This window comes from Sciurus carolinensis, chromosome 2, assembly GCF_902686445.1.
Source record: "Sciurus carolinensis chromosome 2, mSciCar1.2, whole genome shotgun sequence".
Taxonomy (NCBI): domain Eukaryota; kingdom Metazoa; phylum Chordata; class Mammalia; order Rodentia; family Sciuridae; genus Sciurus; species Sciurus carolinensis.
In genome coordinates, this window is record NC_062214.1 from 187,027,036 (window position 1) to 187,051,093 (window position 24,058).

A 24,058-nucleotide genomic window follows, 5' to 3' on the forward strand; every position below is an offset into this window, starting at 1 on the left:
AGGCAGAAGTAGATGGGGCGTAACAAACAGCTTTAATGATGTCATTTGTTGGAAGAAACACACATACATTCAGAAGCTTGTGTTTTAGTAAGTGAAAATCACAGGTTTTCAGCTTCTGATTCCAGCTAATCCCCCCTGGTTTTGGTACCAGATTTGACAGCCCTTATGGTCTGATGTCTATATAGAGCATGGAACTATAGGTGCTTGGTTAATGTCCTTCCCTCAACTCTATCTGGCCTGCACTCAATTAGCATAGTCAGGTGGGCAAGCCCAGACCTGACAGAAAAGACCATCTTTGTTTTAATTCTGGCTCTATGACTTTAGGCAAGTTACTTACCTTCTATAGTCTTTTTACCCTCTCTGTCAAAGGGACCTAGTAGACTAGTAATACCCAGTTCCCCAGTGTATTAGTTTGGTTTTCATTACTATAACTAAATACTCAAGGTAAGGTCATCTTATAAAGAAAAGAAGTTTATTTTGACTCACAATTCTGGAGGTCCAAGGTTAAAAGACCACATGTGGGTTAAGTCACTGCTTATGAGTCCTAATACAGCAGAGGCCATCATGTGGGAGAGACAGGAAGCCTGTGTGTGAGTCTCCTCTGGGCACGTGCATTGCTCTCACTCCCTCCCCCACCACCTCCTTCAGTCCAGGGGCTCCACCCTGATGACCGTATCTAACCCTAATCCAAAGGCCCCAATTCTAAACACCACAGTTGGATGATTCCTGCCCTCTTCATACCTCACAAAACAGCCCTTGGGGACACTCCAACACTCCAACCATGTGCCAACCGTAGCATGGGTGCAAGGGGTCGGGACCCCTGACCTTCCCACAGCCTGGGAAGACCTTCAGTGACGATGCCTGTGTCCTTGGCCTCCCCGTGAAGGACCCTGGCGGGTGTTCACAGTCCAGGACACCTGATGCTCAGGGACCCAGCAAAAGGAGGCATTCTGCAGAGAAGCCCACGTTAGCAGCTTGCACACCTTCGAGCTCAGAGAGTGTAAAAGCCACCAAAACAGTTCTTCCTGCAGCCACCAGGCAGCTCCTCCATCACCACCATGAACTCGCCACTTGGGCCAGCCAATTCGGTGTGTGGCCAGGGCCACTTCCCTGAAGAAGCACCTTGCTGAGTCCTCGCAGGGTGGCAGGAGAGGAGCCCTCCAGGGCCCCTTCAACAAGGGCACCGATCACGTTCTTGAAGGTTCCACCCTGTGACCTAATCACCTCCCTCTAATTCATCACCGGGGACAAGGACCCCAGCATGTGAATTCAGGGAGACACAAGCATTCAGACCGCAGCAGAGGCCCAAGTGTGTCGTGCAAAGCCCCCAGCTGAACGGGAGCTCAGAAGATGACTGCCGTCACCGGTGCTGGGAGCTGATCCCTCAGGGCTCCCGAGGCTCTGCTGCCCAGGGCTGGAGCAGCTAAGTCCTCCCAGGCTTGCGTGAGCAAGTCTCCGTGATCACGAGGGGCCTCTGCACCCCACTTGCTGCTCCTAAATCTGCCGTTTCCATTCGCCCCATCCAGCTTCTGGGAGATTATCAGGTTGATAGGTGACCTGGATGAGTGTCGCTCCTGCCACCTTGGGTGGCTGGGCTCAGGGACTAGGGCAGCAACGCTCTCTGGTCCCCAGCATGGCAGCAGGGACTGCAGTCTTCAATTTTTCATCCTCCAAGTTAGGGAAACACTGGCAAGCTTTTCCAGTTCCAGAAATTCACTGAGCCAGTAGAAGTGACTCCAGATTCCTCAGAGGACCAGGAACTAATTACTGGACGGTGCACTTTTGAACTGGGTAGGAAGAGACCCTGATCTTGGCTCAGTCACTAAACTCCAGACACTTGGGCCAGGAAACTCAATTCTCCATGACTTCAACCACCTCATTGCCTCTTGAGTTTGGGGATAAGAATTAAAGATCCTAACAAGAGAAAACGACAGTAAAGCCAATAGACACCTTTACATGATGAAGACACCTAACTAAACAGGTAAAAGCCCGCACTGCTGAGGGCGGCTGAGGGGTTTCGATTTTGAAAACAGCAGTTCCCAAAGAAGACACGATGGTCTGATTTTTTTCCCTACTATCAAGGGCCCTCACTGACCCCGGGGACTGTTCTGTCCCTCGGTCCTTCGCGGAGCTCAGCCCTGCTCTCTCTTCTCTGGGCTGTTCATTCCAGAGCCGCATGCAGCTCCTCGTGTGCTGAGAAGAGACCAGCCAAGTCCCCAGAACGGAAGTGGCAAGGCAGTGCGCGCATCCGGGTGTTGGGCTTGACCTTGGAGGCCAGAAGGTCACATCTCAGAAGCCCACACATTTCAAGATCCCAGCCGGCCACTTGCCAGGGTGCACTGCAGCCGGCCCCGGTTGAACTGTGGGAACAAGGAAGAGGATTGGGGGGTGGTTGTCCAGAAGCAGACAGTGGGTGCGTCCTGGTGGTCCCAACGAGGGGCTGCAGGACGCGGAACTTGAAAGTGGAAACCATGGAGAAAGGAGGTTCCGCGTGGAGGAGCTGAGCCTGAGCACCCCTCCTCACGGGTGGTGCTGTATGTATCCCGGGGGGCCGATGCCAGCCCTCTCCACACAGCAGCCTGCTGTCAATCTCGTCGCTGGCTGGAAGGAGCCCTGCAGTAAGGGTGGGCTGGCCCTCGCTGCCTCGGTGAGAAGGGCTGGTGTCACCACATTTCCGGTTTCTGTTTTTCTTAGGGATACTCATTGTCCTGACGATGCTGGAGCCATCCCCCCCACCCCACATACCATGTGTGTCTAACTCCCCTTTAGTTTTCAGGTATCCCCTTGTAATCTTCCCCGTGCCCCAATCCTGAGATGGAACAACACATAGCAGTTCATAGGACCCCGTGACCCTCCAGCACAAGACCTGTCCCACAGCATACGCTCACGGAACTAGTGCTCTGTGTGGGCTGGGGCCAGACCTGTCTTGCCCACAGTTCCATCTCCAGGTCCGTAAGAGTTTGTAGAATAATAAATGAATTCTGCTGAGTCTCTATGATCCTTTTCTGTATGTGAACGTTTGCTTATCTCTAGGGACAAGGTCTGATGGGTATGGATGTTCAGGTTGCCTACTGTACAAGGTCATCCAGCAAAGTAGGAGAGAGGAGGCTGAAATCCAGCCCACATTGTCATCACCAAGCCATTTTTTGCGGGCCCTATCCACCTGGAGCAAGAGGTGCCTTTTTCTGCTTTGCACAATTGCCCTGGGCTTTCAGCAGCCCCGCCCAGAGCTCTGGACCAGGCTTAGCCTCTTCAGAAGAGGCCAGAATTCTCCAGCTGGTTCCTAGAAAGGCCAGGAGCCTGCAGTTTGATCGAAGGGTTTCTTTAGGTCCTCTGCCAGCCACCAGAGCCAAGACCCTGACCCCATTCCCAGCCAAGCGCCCTCTCACCTTTCTCTCCTCTGATTTTGTCTCCTTCAGGCTTTGGGATGACGACTCCAGCGACGGTAGGAGGGAAAATCTTTCTGATCTTTTACGGCCTCATTGGCTGCGCAAGCACCATCTTGTTCTTCAACCTCTTCCTGGAGCGGCTGATCACCGTCATCGCCTACATCATGCGGTCGTGCCACCAGCGGCAGCTGCGGCGGCGCGGGGCGCTGCCCCAGGGCCGCCCGAAGGCGCCGGGCCGCGGCGCGGGGGACAGCCTGGCGGGCTGGAAGCCCTCGGTGTACTACGTGATGCTGATCCTCTGCTCCGCCTCGGTGCTGGTCTCCTGCGGCGCGTCGGCCGTGTTCGCGCCCATGGAGGGCTGGAGCTACTTCGACTCGCTCTACTTCTGCTTCGTGGCCTTCAGCACCATCGGCTTCGGGGACCTGGTCAGCAGCCAGAGCGCCCGGTACGAGGGCCAAGGCCTCTACCGCCTGGCCAACTTCGTCTTCATCCTCACGGGCGTCTGCTGCATCTACTCGCTGTTCAACGTCATCTCCATCCTCATCAAGCAGACGGTGAACTGGATCCTGCGGAAGCTGGGCGGCCGCTGCTTCCCGCGGTGCCGCCGGGCGCGCAGCAACGCGGTGATGCCGGGCCACGTGCGCCGCCGCGGGGACGCGTCCCCCGAGCCCGACGGCGCGCCGGAGAGCGACGCGGACGGGCGGCGCCTCTCGGGGGAGATGACCTCCCGGAAGGACTCCAGCAAGGTCTCGCTGGCCATCCTGCAGAAGCAGCTGTCGGAGATGGCCAACGGCGGCCCGGCCCAGGACGACGAGTTCTCCGGCGGGGTGGGCGCCTTCGCCATCATGAACAACAGGCTGGCGGAGACCAGCGGGGACAGGTAGAGGGCAGCCGGCCGGCGAGGCCCGGGCTGAGGACGGGGGCGCGAGGCCCGGGACCGAGGATGGGGAGGAGGCTGTCTGCAGGCACCGCTGGCTGCGCCTCGGGGGCCACCCGGGGCTGTTCCCGTTCAGGTCCCTTCAGGTCCCACCTTGGAAATCTGACCTTGGCCCAACCAAGGGCTGCGGGGAGCGGCCGCCTCTGTGCCTGACCCCTTATTTCACTCGTGTCTAAATGCAGTCTTTTCTAAATGAATCACAGAGGCGACGCCAGACACTCTCCTGTCGCTGCTCTTCTCTTTCTCCCAAGAGAAATAGGTCTTGACCCCTCGCCCTCCCCACCCACCCAGCTGTTTCACTTAGAAGTGAAAACCTGAAAGACCCTAATTCTTTCTCTGGAACACTGAAAGGAGGCATTCACGGCCGCACCCAGCCCCTTTGAGAAAAGGGAAAGAATGTTCCAGAATGTGCCAGGCCTTTTTCTGTTTTTTTTTTCTCTTGCAGGACATCCTTCCAGCAGATTTATCAGTGGTTCCATGAATAGGGGAACTATCTAGTCTGCTCTTTATGGCCACTTCTTGGGGTCTGTTGTTTGTTTTGTTTTCCTTTTCTGTTTAAGACTGGAATGTTTGGCTAAGGTGTCTTTGCGAAGTCAGTGTAATAAGAAAACTGAATTTCGGTTTCAGGTATTTAAACTGCCACAAGATGTAAGGGGCAGGCGAGAGACTCACTTTTGTAACCTTTTCTCTTGAATGGTCTCAGATCATTTCATTTTTACCAGGGCTTGGGGCCCATTGCAGAGATAATGACTATTTATTAGAACTGAAAATTTAATAAATTCTCATTTTATTAACTGAGTCCATGGGTACTCATTGTGGACAGCGGAGAGGAAGTGCTTAATTAAATAGGCCTTTGTTGCACTCAGGGGAAAAGGGAAACAGGAAATTGACCTTAGGGATATGAGCATCGTCTTGGAGTCTTGACTGGAGAAACGTTCAAGGCCCAGTAATGAAATGTGGCTCTTCTTGTCTGATAGATGGCAGTTCTGCCTCTGAGGCTGCAGCAGGTCCACTTGTATCATCCTTCCACGCCCTTAAAACGCCCGTACTAGGAACGAGGTTTTGACCTTCCTAGATGTAGCAGAGAACATTTCACGAGATGACAGCCGATAGCTGTTGCTTTTACAAGATAACAGAGGGTACACAGTGCGCTTTGAGAAGTGACCCAGGAGACAAAACCGACTGATACAGAAAGGTCGGGCAGAGCGCACGCGGGCTTGGGAGGACCCTCGGAAGCTGTCTCCTCCAACCTGCTTGCTTTCAGCCCAAGGAAGAGGGGCACAAGGGACTGCTCCTTGTCTGTGGGCTTAGGGCTGTTGGGGTGCAGCAGGGGAAAGCACCCAGCCCCCCAGGAAGGAGTGGGGGCCCTCGCCCACTCCACGCAGCCTTCCACCCCTCCCTCTGGCTCTCTCTGCAGGACAAGTTGCTTTTTCTACCAGCTTGCAAACCCAGCTATTTACAACAGCAGAAGTCTGATATGCTGCAACATTGGCTTTGAACTTGGGGTTGCATGACTACAAAGCAGAGATCTTAAATGATCACCTGTTTCGCTCTTAAAGGGGAACTTCCCAGAGCTGCTGCCACTGCAGAACTCTCATTAGGAATCTCTGAGCAGACAAAGCTGCTCCTGGGCTCTTCACTGAGAACAGCTGGGATCCGACCCATAGGGCTTTCTAGGTCTCCATTCTCCTGGTTCAGAGACTGGCAAGAAGCAGGCCCTTGCATATCAGTGTGGGTCCTTGGAGATCTTGGCCATATGCCAGAAGGCCAAGGAACAGCAGTGTAAACAGTGCTCATCTGAGAGGGTAAGCTACAAAAGCATTTTATAGAGAAGTTACATCAAAGCATGGGGACTTTTATAAGTAGGATCCAAAATTGGCATAAACTTTTATGCTAAGATTTTTAAAAATTGAGTTTGTGCTTTCTGAGAATCCCCTTAGGGTCTCAGAAAATGAGTCTGTTCTGCTCTGGGTTGGGGAGTCCCTGGTGGAAACATTTGAGAATCAGTGTAGGAAGAAAAGTGCAGTGTTTTATGATGGGTGGATGGATGGATGGATGGAAAGAAGGAAAGATGGATGGATGGATGAATGGATGGATGGATGGATGGATGGATAAATGGAAAAAAGGATGGGATGAATGTATAGATGGAAGGAAAGATGGATGGATGGATGGATGGATGGGGATGGATAAATGGAAAGAAAGATGGATGGATGGATGGAAAGATGGATGGGTGGATGAATGGATGGATGGAGGGAGGGAGGGAGGGAAGATGAATGGATGGATGGATGGATGGATGGAAGGAAAGATGGATGGATGGATGGATGGATGGATGGAAGGAAGGATGGATGGATGGGAAATGAGAGTAACATGCAAAAAAATCTGCAAAACCAAGAATTCTTACTCAGTGAAGTCTTTCTGTAGTTACCCTTGGGTTCAGATTGATCAAGAAATGCATTTCTAGATAGTGATGGTCAAAGCTGCAGTTCAAAACCTGGAACACCCTTGTTAACTAACACTGTCACGGTGCACATGTGGGTGAAAAAGGAAGCAGGTGTGTTCACATGTCTGCCTGTTCCTGGACAATGAGAGTCATGGCTGTCACAGCTCCAGAAGCATCCTGATGTCTTCTGTACAGGAGGAACATTCGCTGCTCTTTTCTCCTGTCACTTCTGTCCCCACTCAACATGCTTCCAGACCTCTTCACCCGTTCTCTTTTCTGTCCTATGGCCTCTCCATCGGAGGCAGCTTCCTGGCCAAGAGGAAGGTGACCTCACAGAGGGTTTTGTGGTTTCCCAGGCTCCTCTGCTTCACCGCCCAGAGTCTTCCCATTGACCTGCCATCTGTGAGGTGTTCAGGCTGCATCCCTGCTGGGCTCACAGCTGAGCAGCCTTGGAGTGCTCTGAGATGCATAAATGTCACCTGGCCTTTCGTGTTTCTCTTATGACCATAATCTCGTGCTGTTTGCCCAAGTGGTGCCATACCTGAATGTTACTGTGTCTTCTCAATATTTTCATCAACTCAATTTTAATTAGTTTTGTTTTTTTAAAAAAAAAAAGACCTGATCCCACTAAATGGAAGACTCTTATCACTTGCTATAAACAGGAAATATAGTAATTTGAAAATTGACAAAATGAGGATCAAGCTATGTCATTAAATTCTAGCCAGATCCTGTATCCTAGTAAAGACTCTGAACCTAGGATTTTACTCACTTTTTTAAAAACAGAGAATAGCCAGGTGTGGTGGTGCACACTTGTAATTCCGGTTATTTGAGAGGCTGAGGCAGGAGGTTCACAAGTTCAAGGCCAGCCTGGGCAACTTGGTGAGATCCTGTCTCCGCATAAAATTTTTAAAGGACTGGGATGTGGCTCAGTGATAAAGTGACCCTGAGTTCAATCCCCAGTACCTCAACACACACCCACAACTCCCCACCCCCCGACACAGATTAGAAGGTGTAAGGGCTGTAATAAAGACACACAGTATGAGAGACTTTCTCTATAATGTAACCTAAGGAACCGGAAGATAATTGAAAAGGGAATAACTTTCTCACCCTGTGATTTGATGCTAATTCATTTCACACCTGAGGGTCCCTAAAATCATCTCACAGTCTGCCCAAATCACTGGTACATGTCCCACATTTGGGGCAACAGCATATTTTTCAGCTGTTTAGCTGAGTACAGCACAGTTGCGGCGGTCAGGCCAAGTGCACGGTGAAGGACGGTTCTTGGCGTCAGAACACTTGGATTTGAACTCCGGCGTGGGAGAGTCGGGCGAGTCAACCTTACTGAGCCCCAGTCCCTTTGCATCTCTGATGTGGAATGTTAATTCCACTTCCTCACACGTTATTGAGAAGATCAAATGAGGTAGTCCCCAGGGAAGGCTTTGGGGACCCCCCAGGACTGCTCAGGAGTGGGTGCTGTTGATCCCCATGCTGGGTTGCAGGAATGGGGTTGGGGGGACAATGACATTATATCCAAGGGAAAGATTTTGCTGTTCTCTGGCACCTGGCACCCAGCACCTCCCCCACTGTGTTACAGTATGGGTTCTTCTTGATGATTAAATGGTGTCAGTCTGGGCGGGAGTCTTGCACCAAGCCAAAACCCCAAAACTTTATTTATATCTGTTCCAGAGTCCTTTCATTTTGGTATCAGCTGAGCCAATTAAAGCACTCAAAATAGTCAAATATTTTGTAAAAGTCACAATACTATCTTATATCTTGCTAACATGCCATGATTTTAAAACTTAGCCATTTATAATTGCAGTATTTTGAACTTCATAACCACACTGTGAAATGAGAAGACACTCATTTTCAAAGTACCCTTAATCTTTTCTGCAATAAGAGGGATAAGTAATGATCTTATTTTGTGTATGGGTTAACTGGGGTTAACTGGTTGACAATGGTTTGAGAATTAGTCTTGCAATTATTTACTTTGGTGCTCTAATGATAATTCTCTATTTCCCTAACTCCTATGTTTACTAATTGCACTTCTGCATGGAAGAATTTTTCCTTCTTCCCTGTTGTTTTAGAATATTAAGGAACTGTCTTTAATATTTCTTACAGGTAAATTTTCTGGCAATGAATTCCCTCAGCATTGTGTTTGTCTGAGACAGTCCTTCTTTCTTCTCCATTTCTGAAAGAGACTTCTTATGGATTCATAATTCTGTTTTGACAGGTTAAAACTAATTTTTTCAGCACTTTAAAGATGTTACACCACTGTCTTCTGATTTATATGGCTTCTGATGAGAAATGTAATGTTCCTTTTTTCTCTAGCCGGCTCTAAGATTTTCTCCGTGTTTTTTGTTTCTTGCAATTTGAACATGACAGATCTGAGTGTGTGGGGTATGTGTGTGTGTGTGTGTGTGTGTGTGTGTGTGTGTAACAATAAAGTACTAATTGCCACAGCCAGACCCGCTGTTGGCGAGGGGTGCTAAAATTAGTGATGTAAAAGTTTAAGCAAATATGGATGTTTTCAGTCCCAAAGGATTGCCACCAAAATATTTGGTAACTATAAAGGGGAAAATAACAACAGTGGATACTTCTGGCAGACACCACATTAATGAAGTGACCAACGTTAACATCACCGGAGAACATACCAGCATCTTGTGCTGCCTGATAAGCCACGTGAGAAAGGCCCTGCAACCCTGTGTTGTTAGTCGCCCTGACGCATAACTTCCATCTAATCACGACAAAACATCAGATAAACCCAATTGAGGGACCGTCCACAGAGTAACTGACAAATGCTCTTCTGACTCAAGATCATGCAGGATAAGACTGGTGAACTGCTATCAAATGGAAGAGACAGCAGAGACATCACCAATAAATGCAATTTGAGTTAAATCCTGGAACTAAATGCAATTTGGGATCCAGGGTTGGATTCTGAAACATAAAAAGGACATTAAAGGAAAAGTGGTAGTGAAGTCCAATAAATTTTGTCTTCTAGTTAATAGCATTACCCCAAGGTTAGAGTCGGTTTTGCTGATTGTTCTGTGGTTATGTAAGGTGTCAGTTAACATGAGGGCAAGCTGGGTAAAGGATGTATGGGAACTCTACTATTTTTACAATGTGATTGTGTGTCTAAAATTAGCTCAGAGTAAAAAAGTTAACGAGAAAAGAAAACCAAGACTTTCTGAAGGCCGTACAGTCAGCGCCCCTTGCCTGGGGTTGTGACTTGAGCATACACCTGTGGTGTCAGTTGGCTCACATGTTCTAAGTAGGTTTTAGCCACGGGTCTGAAGCACTGCTTCTGTGAGTGTGGTCCCCAGGCCAGCGGCAGCAGCACCTGGGAACTAGTTAGAAGTGCATTTTCTCAGGTTCCATACTCAGCATGAGAAACGTGGAGAGTCAGACCCAGCAATCCTATTTTAACAAGTCCCGCAGGTCATTTTTATGTGCACTGAATTTTGGGAACCACTGACGGAAAGCACTGACAAGTCTTAACTTATATACATCATATATTTTTTAATGGCACCTTTCAGCTTTGAGAATAAGGTCTTTTCCTATAATCATGGGTTGGGAAGATGTGACCCCTCCCCCACCTGCACCAGACGCTCAGAGCCAGGGCATGACCTGTGCTGGTCATGGAGGGACTGGGACAGACTCCCCTTCCCATCTGTACCACACAGCTATCGCTCCTCTGTTTGAGTAGCATAAGGATTAACTTTTGTTAAAAATGTTTACCTACATGGAGGCAAATGTGAATACAAAAGCAATTAGCACCAGCCTTTGACACAGTGCTGGGTGTCCTTAGCTCTGAGCTCCCTCGCTGCCTTCCAGAGCCTCCCTCTCCCTGAAGCCTGCCTGCTCGCAACCCTTCTCTAATAACCCGCCTGGCCCACGCCAGACTGTAGGCCCTCTTGCTCCTCGGTACCCTGAGTCACGGCCTGCATCACTCACACACAGCCTTGTAATGATTTATTCATGTCTGTCTTTTGTTGAAAAGTCCATGTTTAATATCTCATGGGTTGTTTTTTTGACTCTGTAAGCCCCTTAAGGGTTATAACTGGGTTTTACCTCTCTCTGGCTGGCACATGATAGGGGCCAGTAAATAGTTTTTTATTTGACCTTAGAAGAAAAGAACCAGGCAACCCAGACTAAGGTTCTAGAAGCTGTGCTTATTAATTAGCTATGATTGTACTTTAAGACAAAACTGTGTGGAGAGGGAAAAATAAAGACATTTTTCCATTGAAGGATGCACTCCTGAGCACCCACTATAAAGGTCAGGAAAGTAACCTGTCCCTGGGGCCTAGCCTGCGCCTTCATTGCAGAGAAAGAAGACACCTTTTCCTCTATTCTTATGTTCACTAAATGGGCCCTACAAATTAAACTGACAAAAAACGGGTTAGCAGGAGAAAAGGCACACACGCTGGACTCCATATTCAGTCACCGAGTGGTTTATATGGCGTGGAGCCTCCATAGAGAAGCAGGAGCCCCAGGAAAGCAGTTGAGCCTGAGAGAGTAGGTACCGTTTTAACAGAGAGCAATAAACAGCGACAACGTGCCAAGACAAAGGAAAAGGGATTTGACCCTCAAGGACGCTCAGTTGTGGGAAGATAAATATGTAGAAAGAATCTAATGAAAGATAAGTGTTGTTTATGTAGATTCAAGTCAGTGACATTTCATGATGTCACCTCCTCTTCCTGATACAGAAGAGGGGACGGGAACACATTTACAAAGGGCAAATTATGTCCTGCTTTCAGACAGAAAGGAGGAAGACGAGAGGTTTTCCTGCATCTCTTGTTTCTCAACTGACTTTAACTCAAAAGAATCCTCATGCCAAAGTGACAAACTTGGGTTTCCCTTGTCTGAGATCCTTCACCGCCAGGCTGCAGCTATCGGCGGACCCCAGCACCTTGCGGAAAGCAACCTCCCTCCTGCATCTCAGAACTGTCTCTGGTCACCTTGGATTGTCCAGACACCAAAATGACTACTCTGGAAACTATGCAGGAAGTAAGTATTGGATGAAAGTGAAGACTTCATATCCTCCATTGGTGCAGAAGCTGGCGCTGTTTGTGTTGGTGAGTTTTTAAAAACACATCACCCATGGTCATCCTTGGGTAGAAGATTTCTGCCTATTCTTAGGGCATTTCCTGAGTGAATTTTGTTCAGTCTTCCCTGAAGCTGTTTTGGAATTTAAGTCACTGTAGAATTCCTTGCCCAAGAGAGCCTTACATCCCGTGTAATCACTTTCACCATAATTATCAGAATCACCTAGGGAGTTTTTGTTGTTTCATTGTTGTTTGTTTTGTTTTGTGGTGCTGGGAATAAAACCCAGGGCCTCACATATGCAAGTCCACTGAGCTAAATCCCCAGCCCCCAGCCCTAGAGAGAGAGAGATTTATGTAAATGAGGATTTTTCAGACCTTTCCCCAGAACTTCTCAATTAGAAGGAACCTTCATTTTTCATCTACATTCCTCTCACCAAAAAAAAATTAGGAGTCCTGCATTGTGAGTGGGGTGGGGAACAAAGGGGTTCACCTCAAAGAAAATACAGGACCTGCCGTGGGTTTGGTGACAAGGATTGGTAGACTCCTGAGATCTCAGGCATGCAGATTGGTTGGACTGATCATCACTGAGATGATCAAAGCCCCGCATGGTGCTGCACCCACCCTGACAGCATGATTTCCTCCTGACTTTCTCCAGCCAGTGAGACCTTGGGCATCACCCCTCCACCCTCTCTGTGTACAACAGAGGGATTCATCTCTGTTTTCTCACAGAGTCAGTACAGCTCAGTACTTAACATATATCCATGCCCGCTCTCTGTGAGCTGCTGCTTTGAAGGTACGAAGCAAACCTGGGGCGATCCCTGACTCAGAGCAACGAGGACTGAAACCAAGTCTCCAGAAAAGCATCAGGGTGATCAGGAAGGAGTGAGAGTCATGTGAACTGAGACAGGGAAGAGCTGCCTAGAAGGCAGGCCTGAGAGGTGAGACGCTCTCAGCTGAAGCCTTGGGTGGGCCAGAGAGAAAGATCCTGATCCCAAGAACAGATTCTGTGTCTTCCTTCCAGCATGAGGTCTTTGCAAGCATCTGCCATGAGCAAGAGCAGTTCAGGAGTGAAAGCAGGTCTAGAGTGAAGCAAAACTGACTGTGTGTGTGTGTGTTTTTTTATTCTTCTCACAAAGAAGAAGTAGAAATAACCATAGGTCAATGGGATCACTTTCAAAGACTCCAGGGTGACTCAATCAGGGAGACAATCTAAGCCAACTAGCTGAGTAAAATTTTTAATGTATGGGACATTGAAGAAAATTGCAATGGAGAGAGCAGAGCTATGGTGCCTGGCAAATCTTGCTCAGAATATGCCCCTCTCATTCTGCCATTTTCTGGTGCCATAGCTGTTATGGTTTAGATATGAGGTGTGCTGTCAAAACCCATGTGTGAAACAATGCAACAAAGTTTAGAGGTGAAATGATCGGATGATGAGAACCTTAACCCAATCAGTGCATTAATCCCCTGATAGGGTAGTAACTGTAGGTAGGTAGATAGGTAGGTAGGTAGCGTGCAGCTCGAGGAGGATCATAGGGGGCATGCCTTTGGAGTATATATTTTTGTACATGGTGAGTGGAATCCTCTCTCTCTCTCTCTCTCTCTTTCTCTCTCTCTCCCTTTTTCTGTCTCTCTCTCCTTTCGTGTTTTGATGTCCTTAGACACTTTCCTCCACCACAATCTTCTGCCATGATGTTTTGCCTCACTTCAAGCCCTGAGGAATGGAGCTGACTATCTATGGGCTGAGACCTCTGGAACCGTGAACTCCAAAATAAACGTTTCCTCCTCTAAAAATTGTTCTTATAGAGTCTTTTTGGTCACAGCAGGAAAAAAAAAAGCTGACTAAAAAAATAACAAAGTAGTTATAACAAGAAATATCACATCCAGCTTCAAAGCATGGCTTGGAAAAGAAAATGAACTGACTTCCATTATGGTAGGAAGAGAGGTCAAAAGCCACCCACACTACAAACAAGTGTCTATGCCTAAAAAAGATGGAAAGGAGTATCTTGATAACTAGGCAAACATGTTACAGCCAAAAAGTAAAAGTAAAGGAACGTAGAATGCAAAAACTGAGTAAATGAAGAACCCAACTCAGAAGAAAAGCATGAAAAAGAAGAAAGTGTATCATGATTGTTTCACATGATGAAATGTTATAAAGAGTATAAAATCAATAAAACAAGTGGTGAAAGAAGAGATAAAACAATGAATTTTAAAAAGAGATGGAAAACCTTAACAAGTTGAAGACTAATAAATATACTAAAACCAAAAAGCATCAACTGGACTTCCAGAATATTTTGTGACTGACACAGAGAAAAGTATTGGGGTAATTAGGCAGAAAAAAAAAGAGTTTTAGGGCAAAGAAATAAAAGCAACTAAAACTATCTGACTTAAGGGTAATTAAAGATCCAAAGTCACAGAATTAAAAGAATAGGAGATGCATTCAAGGATAAAATATAAGATGAATTTCCCAAAATGACAAAAAAGTGAATCTACACGTCAAAGAAATATAGCTAATTCAAGGGGCTGGAGTTGTGGTTCAGTGGTGGAGCACTTGCCTGGCATGTGTGAGGCCCTGGGTTTGATCCTCAGCACTGCATATAAATAAATAAATAAATTTTTAAAAAAGATCCATTTACAACTAAAAAAAAGAAATGTAGCTAATTCAAAAGAAAAGGAAGGAAAGAAGAAAGGAAAGAAGGAAAAGAAAGGGAACTGCATGCTCTGCCCTGAAAAGTTAACAATGTGGCCTCTAGGATCAAAGTCTCCAGCAGTTAATAGCTATGGCATCCTGGGCCTTTACTTAACCTCCCTAAGCCTGCATTTTCACATTTGTAAACTATAGATATAAATGGCATTTTTCATCAGCCTTCATTTAGATCATTCTGAGCACAGTGCCTGGCTCATAACTGGTGCTAAATAAGTTGTTACAATGAGGGTACAGAAGTTCAAGAATACAGATAGAAGTCTTCTGGAATCCATGCCTTCAGAGAGGGTAAACCACAGACTTCTCCACAGCAACACTACATGCCGGGTGATGATGGAGTGATGTCTTACAGGGCTTTGTAAGCTCTAAAGAGTCTAAAGTGCAACTCAGCTAGGTGCAGCAGTGGTACACACCTGTAATCCCAGCTACTCAGGAGGCTGAGCTCAAGTTCAGTCTGAGCTGCTTAGTGAGATCTTGTCTCCAAATAAAAATTTCAGAAGGGCTGGGGACAAGGTTCAGCGGTAGAACATTTGCCTAATGTTATGGTTTGGATATGAGGTGTTCCCCAAAAGCTCATGTGTGAGACAATGCAAGAATTGTTTGGAGGTGAAATGGTTGGATTGGACTTGTAACCTAGTCAGTGGATTAATCCATTGATGTGGATTAATTGGGTGGTAACTGTAGGCAGGTGAGGGGTGCTAGAGGATGTGAGTCATTGGGGATGTGCCATTGCAGTTTATATTTTGTCCCTGGTGGGCAGAGCTAGCTCTCTCTGCTTCTTGTTGCCACATCCTGAGCTGCTTTCCTCCACCATGCCCTTCCGCCATGATGTTCTGCCTCACCTCAGAACCAGAGCTATGGTCAGCCCACCATGGACTGAGTCTCTGAAACCAAGAACCAAAATAAGCTTTCCTCCCCTATGTTTTCTTGTCAGGTCTTTTTGTCACAGTAATGAAAAAGCTGACTATAACACCCCTAGCAAGCCAGAGGCCCTGGGTTTAATCCCCAGTCCTGCAAAAAATGAAGTGCTTTCCAAGAACATTACACGTAACACAGTGTGACTCAGGCATAATGGCAATAAGCAGATTCACATGGACAGACCTTGAAGAAGATAGGAGAAGCCATCTGATCTAAAATCTGACCTGCCACATGATGAATCCAAACTTTTCTTTTCTTAAAAAAAGGAGAAAGAGAGCAAAACAGAGAGAGAAAAGGAATGGTGGAGAGTAGTGATTCCCACACTAAAATAATTATAAAAATTTATGATTAAATTAAAGAAGGTGAATGCTATGAACTAAAACAATATAAAAATTAAATACTAGAAAAACTCATGTTTTTGGGAAATGAGATGGAAAGAAAAATGAAAACACTCACATGTTCATCATTTAAACCAGGGAGTCAGTCAACACAAACGAGTGAGACATGTAATTTTTTTAAAAATGTTTTTAAAGAAAGAAATGCAATGATTTCAACATCTTAATTTTTTTTTACTTCTCAGCTTTATATGGTTCTTTAGAGAAATATCATCTCTTAAATGAAGAAACATTTATCTGAAGTTTAATGATTTCTTTATTTCTAGTCAGTTATTTTTCCTTTTTAAGTCAAGTCAAATTTAATTACTGTTTTTCAAATGTCATATTTGAATTCATCCCATTTTTGCAAAAAGCATTTCTTTCTACAGCTTTATCTATTATCTAACCATGTTCAGATGCCTAAAAAGATGTTGGAAATGGTGTTCACTCAACAGTAATAATTTTTTTTCTAGATTGAGGGATTTGGGATAATTTTTAACTTTTAGATTTTTCTGCAGTGTTTGAATTCTTTATAGGGAACCTTTTTTTTCATCCAGTAGATCAACCACTCACCTTGGTAGAGGTATTTTTCTTAAGAGGAAGAAAAAACCAGAAGCAAGTATCCCAAGTTGCTAATGGTTATTAATTCTGAGTCGTAGCAATGTTGTTGACTATTAATTGTTTTTTACAGTCCTCTGTTTTTTTAAGTATTCACAATGAACATAAAATATGAGGTAAAATGCGTTCAGTACTATATGGTGGGAAAATCAACAGATTTGGATTTGAATATTGGCAAATTTGCTGATTCCTCTAAACGGGGTAACTGCGCTAACCCCACAGCTAGTTGTGTATCTTAAAAGAGGCAAGGCCTGTAAAATGACCACATTAGTCATGCAGTCTCAGCAAAGGGACCAACTTCAACCCTGTTCCAAAAGATGCCAGGCTGTGTTCATGGACCCGATACTGCCCCCTTCTCTTTTCAGTCACCCTGGCAGCTGTCTCTCTTTCTGCTGTCACTGTGCCCATTGGACCAGCCGCTGGGCTGCCTCTCCTGGTAGGGGCCTGAACTGAGACACCCGAATGTGCTCTGAGTTACTGATGAGATACCAGCCGATCGAGCTGAAGAGGGGCTACAGAAGAATGCTGGCCCCTGTGTTGGGCTTCATGGCAGCTATTTCAAGCATGCGGGGGGCCGTATCTGTGTGCTGCTGTGTTCACCCAATCCTCAGTCATTAGCAAACATTTACTGAGCTTCTACCCCTGCCAGCTGCTGCCCTGGCGTTGGAGGTAGGAAGAGGAAAGGCACAGCCCAGTCTTACGCGCTTCATAGGCCTCAGAGTGGATTCTGCAGCATGAACTTACCAAACAATGGTCCCAGATGCTCAGATGGGTGTTAAGGTGGACTTTTTGCCCCTTAAGATCTAGATAAGATGCCTCAAAACCCTCCTCTGTTCCTCCTTTCCCAAGAGTGCCGTGAATTCTAGGGGCCATTTTTGTGGTCATCTCTGACTCTGAGACTCTGAGTAGTCTAAGGAGGGCTTTGTAATGGACCCCTGAAAGCCTTCCCGGGCACCCTGCCCTGGCACACATGGCTTCTCTCTCCTTCCTTGCCATCTTAGTTTCTCATCTTCTGGATCATTCTGGGGAACGGCCAGTCTGACCTTCTGTGAAGAATGGGACAGTTCCTGTCCTCCAGAGCCCTTCCCTTCCAGTGTACCCTTCAGCGAGACAAGGGCCCCTGGCCTCTTACTGCCAATGAACACCTCTGAGTAGCTTCACAAAGAAGAGCGCCTCACAATCACTGCTGATGCGGATGGCATTATCGATGGCAGTCCAAGGTCTTTCTGGAAGGCAGAGCTGTCGGGGCGGGCATACCCAGTCACAGCTCTTTGTCCCCAAACACTTCCCGTTTGATTTATGTGACTTGCTCCCATCTCAGTGATGGCGGTTGGGGTGGGGTGAGTCTTCACACAGCCTGATACTCCTTGTGCAGGGCGACAGGCTCTTGCTGAAAGTTTCAAGTATCCATTCTTGGTGCTGGAGTGTGGAGACGGTCATCCCTCTATAGACAATGGCCTCTCGCCAGAGAATCTCAAGGACAATTTTAGAACATGCCTCAACCGGTTCCATTTTCAAAGCCCTACCTCAGAGGACACTTCATGAGAGCCCACGGAGGTTCCATGAACAGCAACCATAATGGCCAGTAGACACAGTGGGCAGAGGGGTGTGGGTGCTGCTCCCCTGGTTTCCAGTGGCCTGCTGAGCTTCTGAGCCTAGGTCATAGTGACGGGCCCATCAGGCAGTTCTGTGGTGGCTTCTAATCCAATCATTCAGCTGCATTTCAACCGTCGAGCCACCTCTGGCTGCCAAGGGAAGCAGAGGAAGGTGGTTCATGTGCAGGTGTCAGGAAGTCCCCTAGACTTCCCGCCCTTGGACTCTCCATTTTCTTAATTAAGTGAAACCCCATGATCCTTCCCTTCTCACTATCTCTAAATTCCCTCATCTTTTTATCTCCTCCCTTCGAAAGCTCATTTCTGGTTTTTCCGGGACCTGACCTGAGGTGGTTGGGTCATTAACAACTCCTAGATTCACTGAAATAGATGATAGTGTCACCAAAACCCTGAGGAGAAGCAGTTCAGCTTCTCCACCCAGCCCTGCCCCAGGACTGATGACCAGAGAACTCTCAGACCAGGTGCCGCCCTACGTATCCACATTTATTAAACAATTGTTTGTTAGTATTCAGGTCCCAACCAGTGCACGCCGCATGTTCCGTGAGTGTGAAGTCTCAACTCCTGTCCTCCTGGGTGCTCTGACCCCCTGGGGTAAAACAAACACCAGGGTGCTATAATCGGGATCCTAAATGCCCCCAAAGGCCTATGTGTTGCAGGCTTAGTTCCCAGCCAGTGGTGACGTTGCGAGGAACCTTTAGGCATTGGGGCCTAGAGGAGGAAGTTAGGTCACTGAGGTGTGCCCTCGAGGGAGAGATCAGGACTGCAGCCCCTCCTCCCCTTCCCGAGTTGCTTCTGGCTGCCATGAGGTGAACACACCTCCTCTGCCAGGCACTCCTACCTTGATGCGCTGCCTCACCACAGGCCCCAAAGCAACAGGGCCAACCACATGACTGAAACCTCCAAAACTGTGAACCAATATAAACCTTTCCTCCTTGTAAGTTGTATATCTTGGGTATTTTGTTACAGTGATGGACAACTGACTACCACAAGGGCAGATGGACCAAGGAATCAACATGTGGCAACCAGAATCTCTTGGTTCTGTTAGAAGCTGAGGACTGAGCTCAGTCATTCCCCCCTTTTCTCCAGTCGCTCCCCCTGTGATTTTAAGAGACACTCACTGAGTGTGCACTGTGAGCCAGGCATTGGCCAAGTGCCTCCTGTCCATTACTGCATGCAGTCCCCAGAATAACCACATGACGCAGGAACAGTGATGACCCCTGTCTTATACCTAAAGGAACTGGGGCGCACAGAAGGGACTCACCAAGCGTATAGATGTTAAAGGATACACGGTTAAAGGAATTCACAGTTAGGTCTGGCTGAGGTCAAAGCTTTGAACACTTAACCATGTAACGTGATTAACCACAATACTAGTCACCCTAAAAAGACAAACAAGTAAACCAAAAGAGAAACAAAAATAGCCCTTTGATTTGCCACCTCACTTCCCTTCAAAGCAAAGCTTCCCTAAGACTGAGAGTTGCTATTTCCTCTCTTCTCCACCCATCTCCCCTGACCTACTGCGGTGAGACCCTGTCTCCACCACATGACAGGCTGAGGTCACCGCTGGCTTTGCATCACCAGAGCCCACCCACCCTTCAGCACGTGCCATGGCTGTCTCCGGGCAGTCCTTGGCACTGCGACCTGTGCCACCCTGAAACTTCTCAGTAGCCTGCTGCTGGTTTGGTTCCACCTCTTGGGGCGCCCCTCTTCCCGGCCCCTCTTCCTTATGCATCCCATACACATCCTCCAGGAACGCTTTCACCCCTGCTTCTCAAGACACTTCTTGAGCTGGGTTTATTCTGTTGGTTACAGATGAAAGGCAAAGCAGGTCTCAGCCTGCCTGCATTTGTCTCAGTGTTGAATGAGAGAAGTGTGGGCATCCACAGCTGACCCGAGCCTGGGAGACTCCTTAGGGTCAGCTGATTAGCATGAGGAGCGATGGGTGGCTTTGATGGGTGGAATCACAGGGTTCTGGACTCGCTGTGATTAAGTGTGACCACCCGTGAGTCCTTATGATCAGGAAACCTCTCCAAGTCTAGTGCGGCCACAGGACTTGCCTGCCCTGCTGTAAGGATGTCACCCGAGGCACTCATGGGAGGATGTGTGTCCCTGAGATGAAGAGACACTTTTTCTGAAATTCCGACTGCCTCCTAATCAATGTCTGCACATGGCAGAATTTGGGGAGGACGCGCTTGCATTAGAAGGGCCACCCGAGAGCAGTATTACCAGGTGAGCTCGGGGGGCTCCCCTCCCAACACGAGAGCCGCCTCCAGGTTCAGCAGAAGAACTTGACAGCCAGTGAATCATGAAATCAGCTTTGGGTCCACAACACGCCCTTTGGAAAAGATAGAACCTGAGGTGGTAAAAATATCCAGCTAGTGAATATTTTTATTTTTTAAAGCAAGTATTTTATTTCAGAATCATTTTCAATTTACAGAAAAGTTGCAAAGATAGTACAGAGTTTCCCATACCCTTCATCCAGCTTTCCTGAATACTTACATCTTACAAAACCCTGGTACAAGTGGCAAAACTGAGAAATTAACGTGGATCCATTCCTTTTAACTGAGCTGCAGACTTGTCTCAGATGTCACTCCTCTTCAGATTTTCTCAGATTTCACTAAAACTCACCCTTTCTGTTTCAGAATCCAATTCAGGAGACCACAGTGCATTTAGTATTCGTGTCTCAGCAGTCTCCGACAGTGACAGTTTCTTTTTTTTTTTTTTTTTTGACAGTGACAGTTTCTTTTTTTCTTTCTTTCTTCTTTTTTTTTTTTTTTTTTTTTTAGTGCTAGGGATTGAATCCAGGGCACTTAACCACTGAGTCACATCCCCAGCCCTTCTTTTATTTTTTAATTTTGAGACAGGATCTCACTAGATTGCTTATAGCCTCACTAAATTGCTAAGACTGGCTTTGAACCTGTGATCCTCCTACCTCAGCCTCCTGAGCCTGATTACAGGGTACGCCACCATGCCCGGCTTAACCGTGACTTCTTGAAGACCACTTGTCAGATATTTTGTGAAATGTCCCTCTGTCTGGGTTTGTCTGATGTTTTCTCAGGATGAGACTGCAGTTACGAGTCTGGGAGGAGAAGCTTACAGAGGTGACCCAACCCTCTGGTTGTATCACATCAGGGGCTGTGTGACATAGATGGCCTTGTCACTGTGGATGTCAACCTTGATCCCTGGGGTAAGAGAGTGCTTGACTGATTCTCCAAGACAAAGTTACTATTTTCACTTTCCACACTCTGTAAGCAAGTCACTAATTCCAGTCCCCACCCCACCCCACTCCCACACACACAGGGAGGGAATTAAGCTCGGCCTCCTGGGGGGAAACGAATCTACAAATATAATGTGGAATTATCCGAAAGGAAGAGATGCCGGTGGACATGGTGAGGCTTAAAATGTTTCCCAAATTGGAGGGCAGCTTTCAACTGCACCGCCAAAATCTACTCTGACTCATTTTTCTTCCTCCCTACTCTCTCCAACCAGTGAGAATTAAACTCTATACCTTTGTTTGGGTCTTGGGAGGACACTAAGCCCCTGAGAGAGACTCACCCCCATTTCTGATGTCACCACCTTGGGAGAAAGGAACCAGTGAGAAGCTCAGCCTCCCCTGATAAAGGATCCAGGAGTCTTCTAGGGTTCTAAGCCCCACTAGGGCAGGACCTGGGTGGAGTTTCTCTTTTCCTGTCGGGTTGATGCTGTGACCGTGGCCTTACCCTCCCCGCTGTCTTTGGAGCATGAAGGACAGGGGCTCAAACCGAGAAGCTCAGATCAATAGCCATTGACTTGGGATCCAACCCATAAGCCGCATGTCCCTGGAGCCAGAGGTAAGAGAAGAACGAGATTGGGAAGGGGATGCCTTTTTTTTCTCTTGGTTGTCATTGTTTTTTTTCAAATGTTCAGTTCATGAGTGCATGCCTGGGATGGAGGAGGCACTGAAATAGGCCATGTGCAAATATCATAAAAGCCAGGTGTCCACACGGCAACACCATCTCAATCCACCAGAAACCTCCTGAAACCCGAGGGTCATTCTAGTATCTCCCTCCTCCTCCACCTCCACACTCAGTCAGATACCACGCCTGCTGTTCCTGCTTCTTACATACTTGTGTGCTATCAAAAGGGCTGCCGCAGTAGCTCTGGAACATTCCAGCCCTGTGCATTCCAAAGAAAGGTCTGGCACTGGACCTTAGAAGACACAGCTTCTAAGCCCTGGGAACACCCTGCCTGGGAAGAGGGTCAGTGTTCACCTGGAACCATGAGCCATGCCACACGGTTTATCCTGCCAGTGTGACTCATGGCAGAGGCCTTGGCCTCAAAGCATCAGCTAGACTCCTGGAGGGACTGGAGACGAGTAACTAGTCATGAGTCCCCGTGGGTGCTCCATGTCTAAGTGACCAGCATGCAATGAACTCTGAACCCCGCAGCTCAGGTGAGCTTGCCTAGCCGCCCACACTGCGCGTGGTCACACCTCACTGCAGACAGAATGCAGAGGGACCGTGTGGCTCCACAGGCGGGACCCCCAAAGCTCGCCTCGGGCCTTGCCTGGGCTCTGCGGCACGTGCTTTGCTGATTTTAGTCTTATCCCTTCACCGTGATACACTGTCACTGCCAGTAGCCCAACCTTCCTGAGATCTGTGCGTCCAAGCGAAGCGCTACCCTGAGGGTGTCCAGGGGAACCCAGCGCAGTAGCAGGTCAGCCCCTCTTCTCTACCCTGGTGACCCTTGGTTTCGACTCTCCCTGTTCCTCCTGACCACCGCGCCTCCTCCAGGCCAGCTCCTCTCCTCTCCACCCCTCCACTGCTGGGCAAACCACTGCCTAACGCCTCCAGAATCACAAGCCGCCTTGGCATAACATTGAAGCCTTTGCTGAATGGGACGGCTGCCAGCCCAGCCTCCGTCATGCCGCGAACCTTCTCGTCTCCTCACGTCGTGCTTTTCTTGTGCTCAGCACGCTGAAGGCTCCCTGCCTTCATTCCCTGGCTCAGGCCACTCCCCTTCCTAGTCTCCTCCTGCTCTTGGCCCTTGTCTAATCCTACTCGGCTCTGCAAACCCAGCCCAGGTTCCAGCTGCTCCCAGCAGAGCTCCCTGATGGTACCAACACGGAGCCTCAGGCCTTTGTCGAAGCTCAGAGCACCGAGCTCTGTGTGGACAGCTAATGCCCCTCAACCTGGCTTTTCCATTATGTCTGGGTCTTGTCTTCCCACCTATAAGGGACAAGCCCAGGGGCTGCGACAGTGTCTGGTTCTCGGTCGGTGTGGACCAGTGTTTGTCCACACAAGGCCCTGCAGAACCCAGCAGGCTCCTCCTGGTCACACGCAGGCTCCTCCCCGTGAACCCAGGGTCTTCCCAGGGCCCTCTTCCCCAAGCTTCCACCCCCCGGAGTTAGTATGGCCCTCTTCCAGCTACTGGAACAAGTTGTTTCCTTTGGCGATCACTTCCTAGGCCTGCCGTCACAAAACACCAGAACACAGGTGGCTTAACACTACAGTAATGCGCTGTCACACAGCTCTGGAGGCGGGAAGCCACAATCACGCCCTCCGCAGGGCTGTGCTCCCTCCGAAGGCTCTGGTAAGAATCCTCCTCACCTTCTCCACGCTCCTGGTCTCTCACCTACAGTCATCAGAGCTCCGTGGCTTGCCGCTGCAACGCTGCACTCTGCTTGTGTTGTTCTGGAATATTCTCCCTGTGTGTCTGTCCTCACATGGTCATCTTCTTATAAGGACAGCAGTCATAGTGGATCGGGGTCCCACCCTACTCCAGTGTGACCTCATCTTAACTACAGTCATGAAACGTCAGCGATGGACCACATAGAAAACAGAGGTCCCATAAGATTATAATGGAGCTGAAAATCCGCACTGCCTCGTAGTTTACCGCAGATGTTTAGATGCACAGAGACTCACCACTGTGTTGCAGATGCCTGCAGTATTCAGTACAGGAGCAGACTAGCCACACAGTGACATCTGTCGCTAGGAGGCACAGGCCACGCTGGACAGCCTCTGCGTGTGGTAGGTGCTGCCATTCGGGTT

The 24,058-nt window shown here is 48.1% G+C and overlaps 1 protein-coding gene across 1 annotated transcript in view; it reads left to right on the forward strand.

The window, feature by feature from the left end:
• The window catches only part of Kcnk13 (potassium two pore domain channel subfamily K member 13), an 83,120-nt gene extending 78,119 nt beyond the window's left edge, over positions 1-5,001 (forward strand). Inside the window, exon 3 of the mRNA XM_047540186.1 lies at positions 3,420-5,001. Within this exon, the coding sequence (XP_047396142.1) occupies positions 3,420-4,273 (854 nt within the window). The 3' untranslated portion in view covers positions 4,274-5,001. The remainder of the gene's footprint in view (positions 1-3,419) is intronic.
• Positions 5,002-24,058: the final 19,057 nt, after the last annotated feature.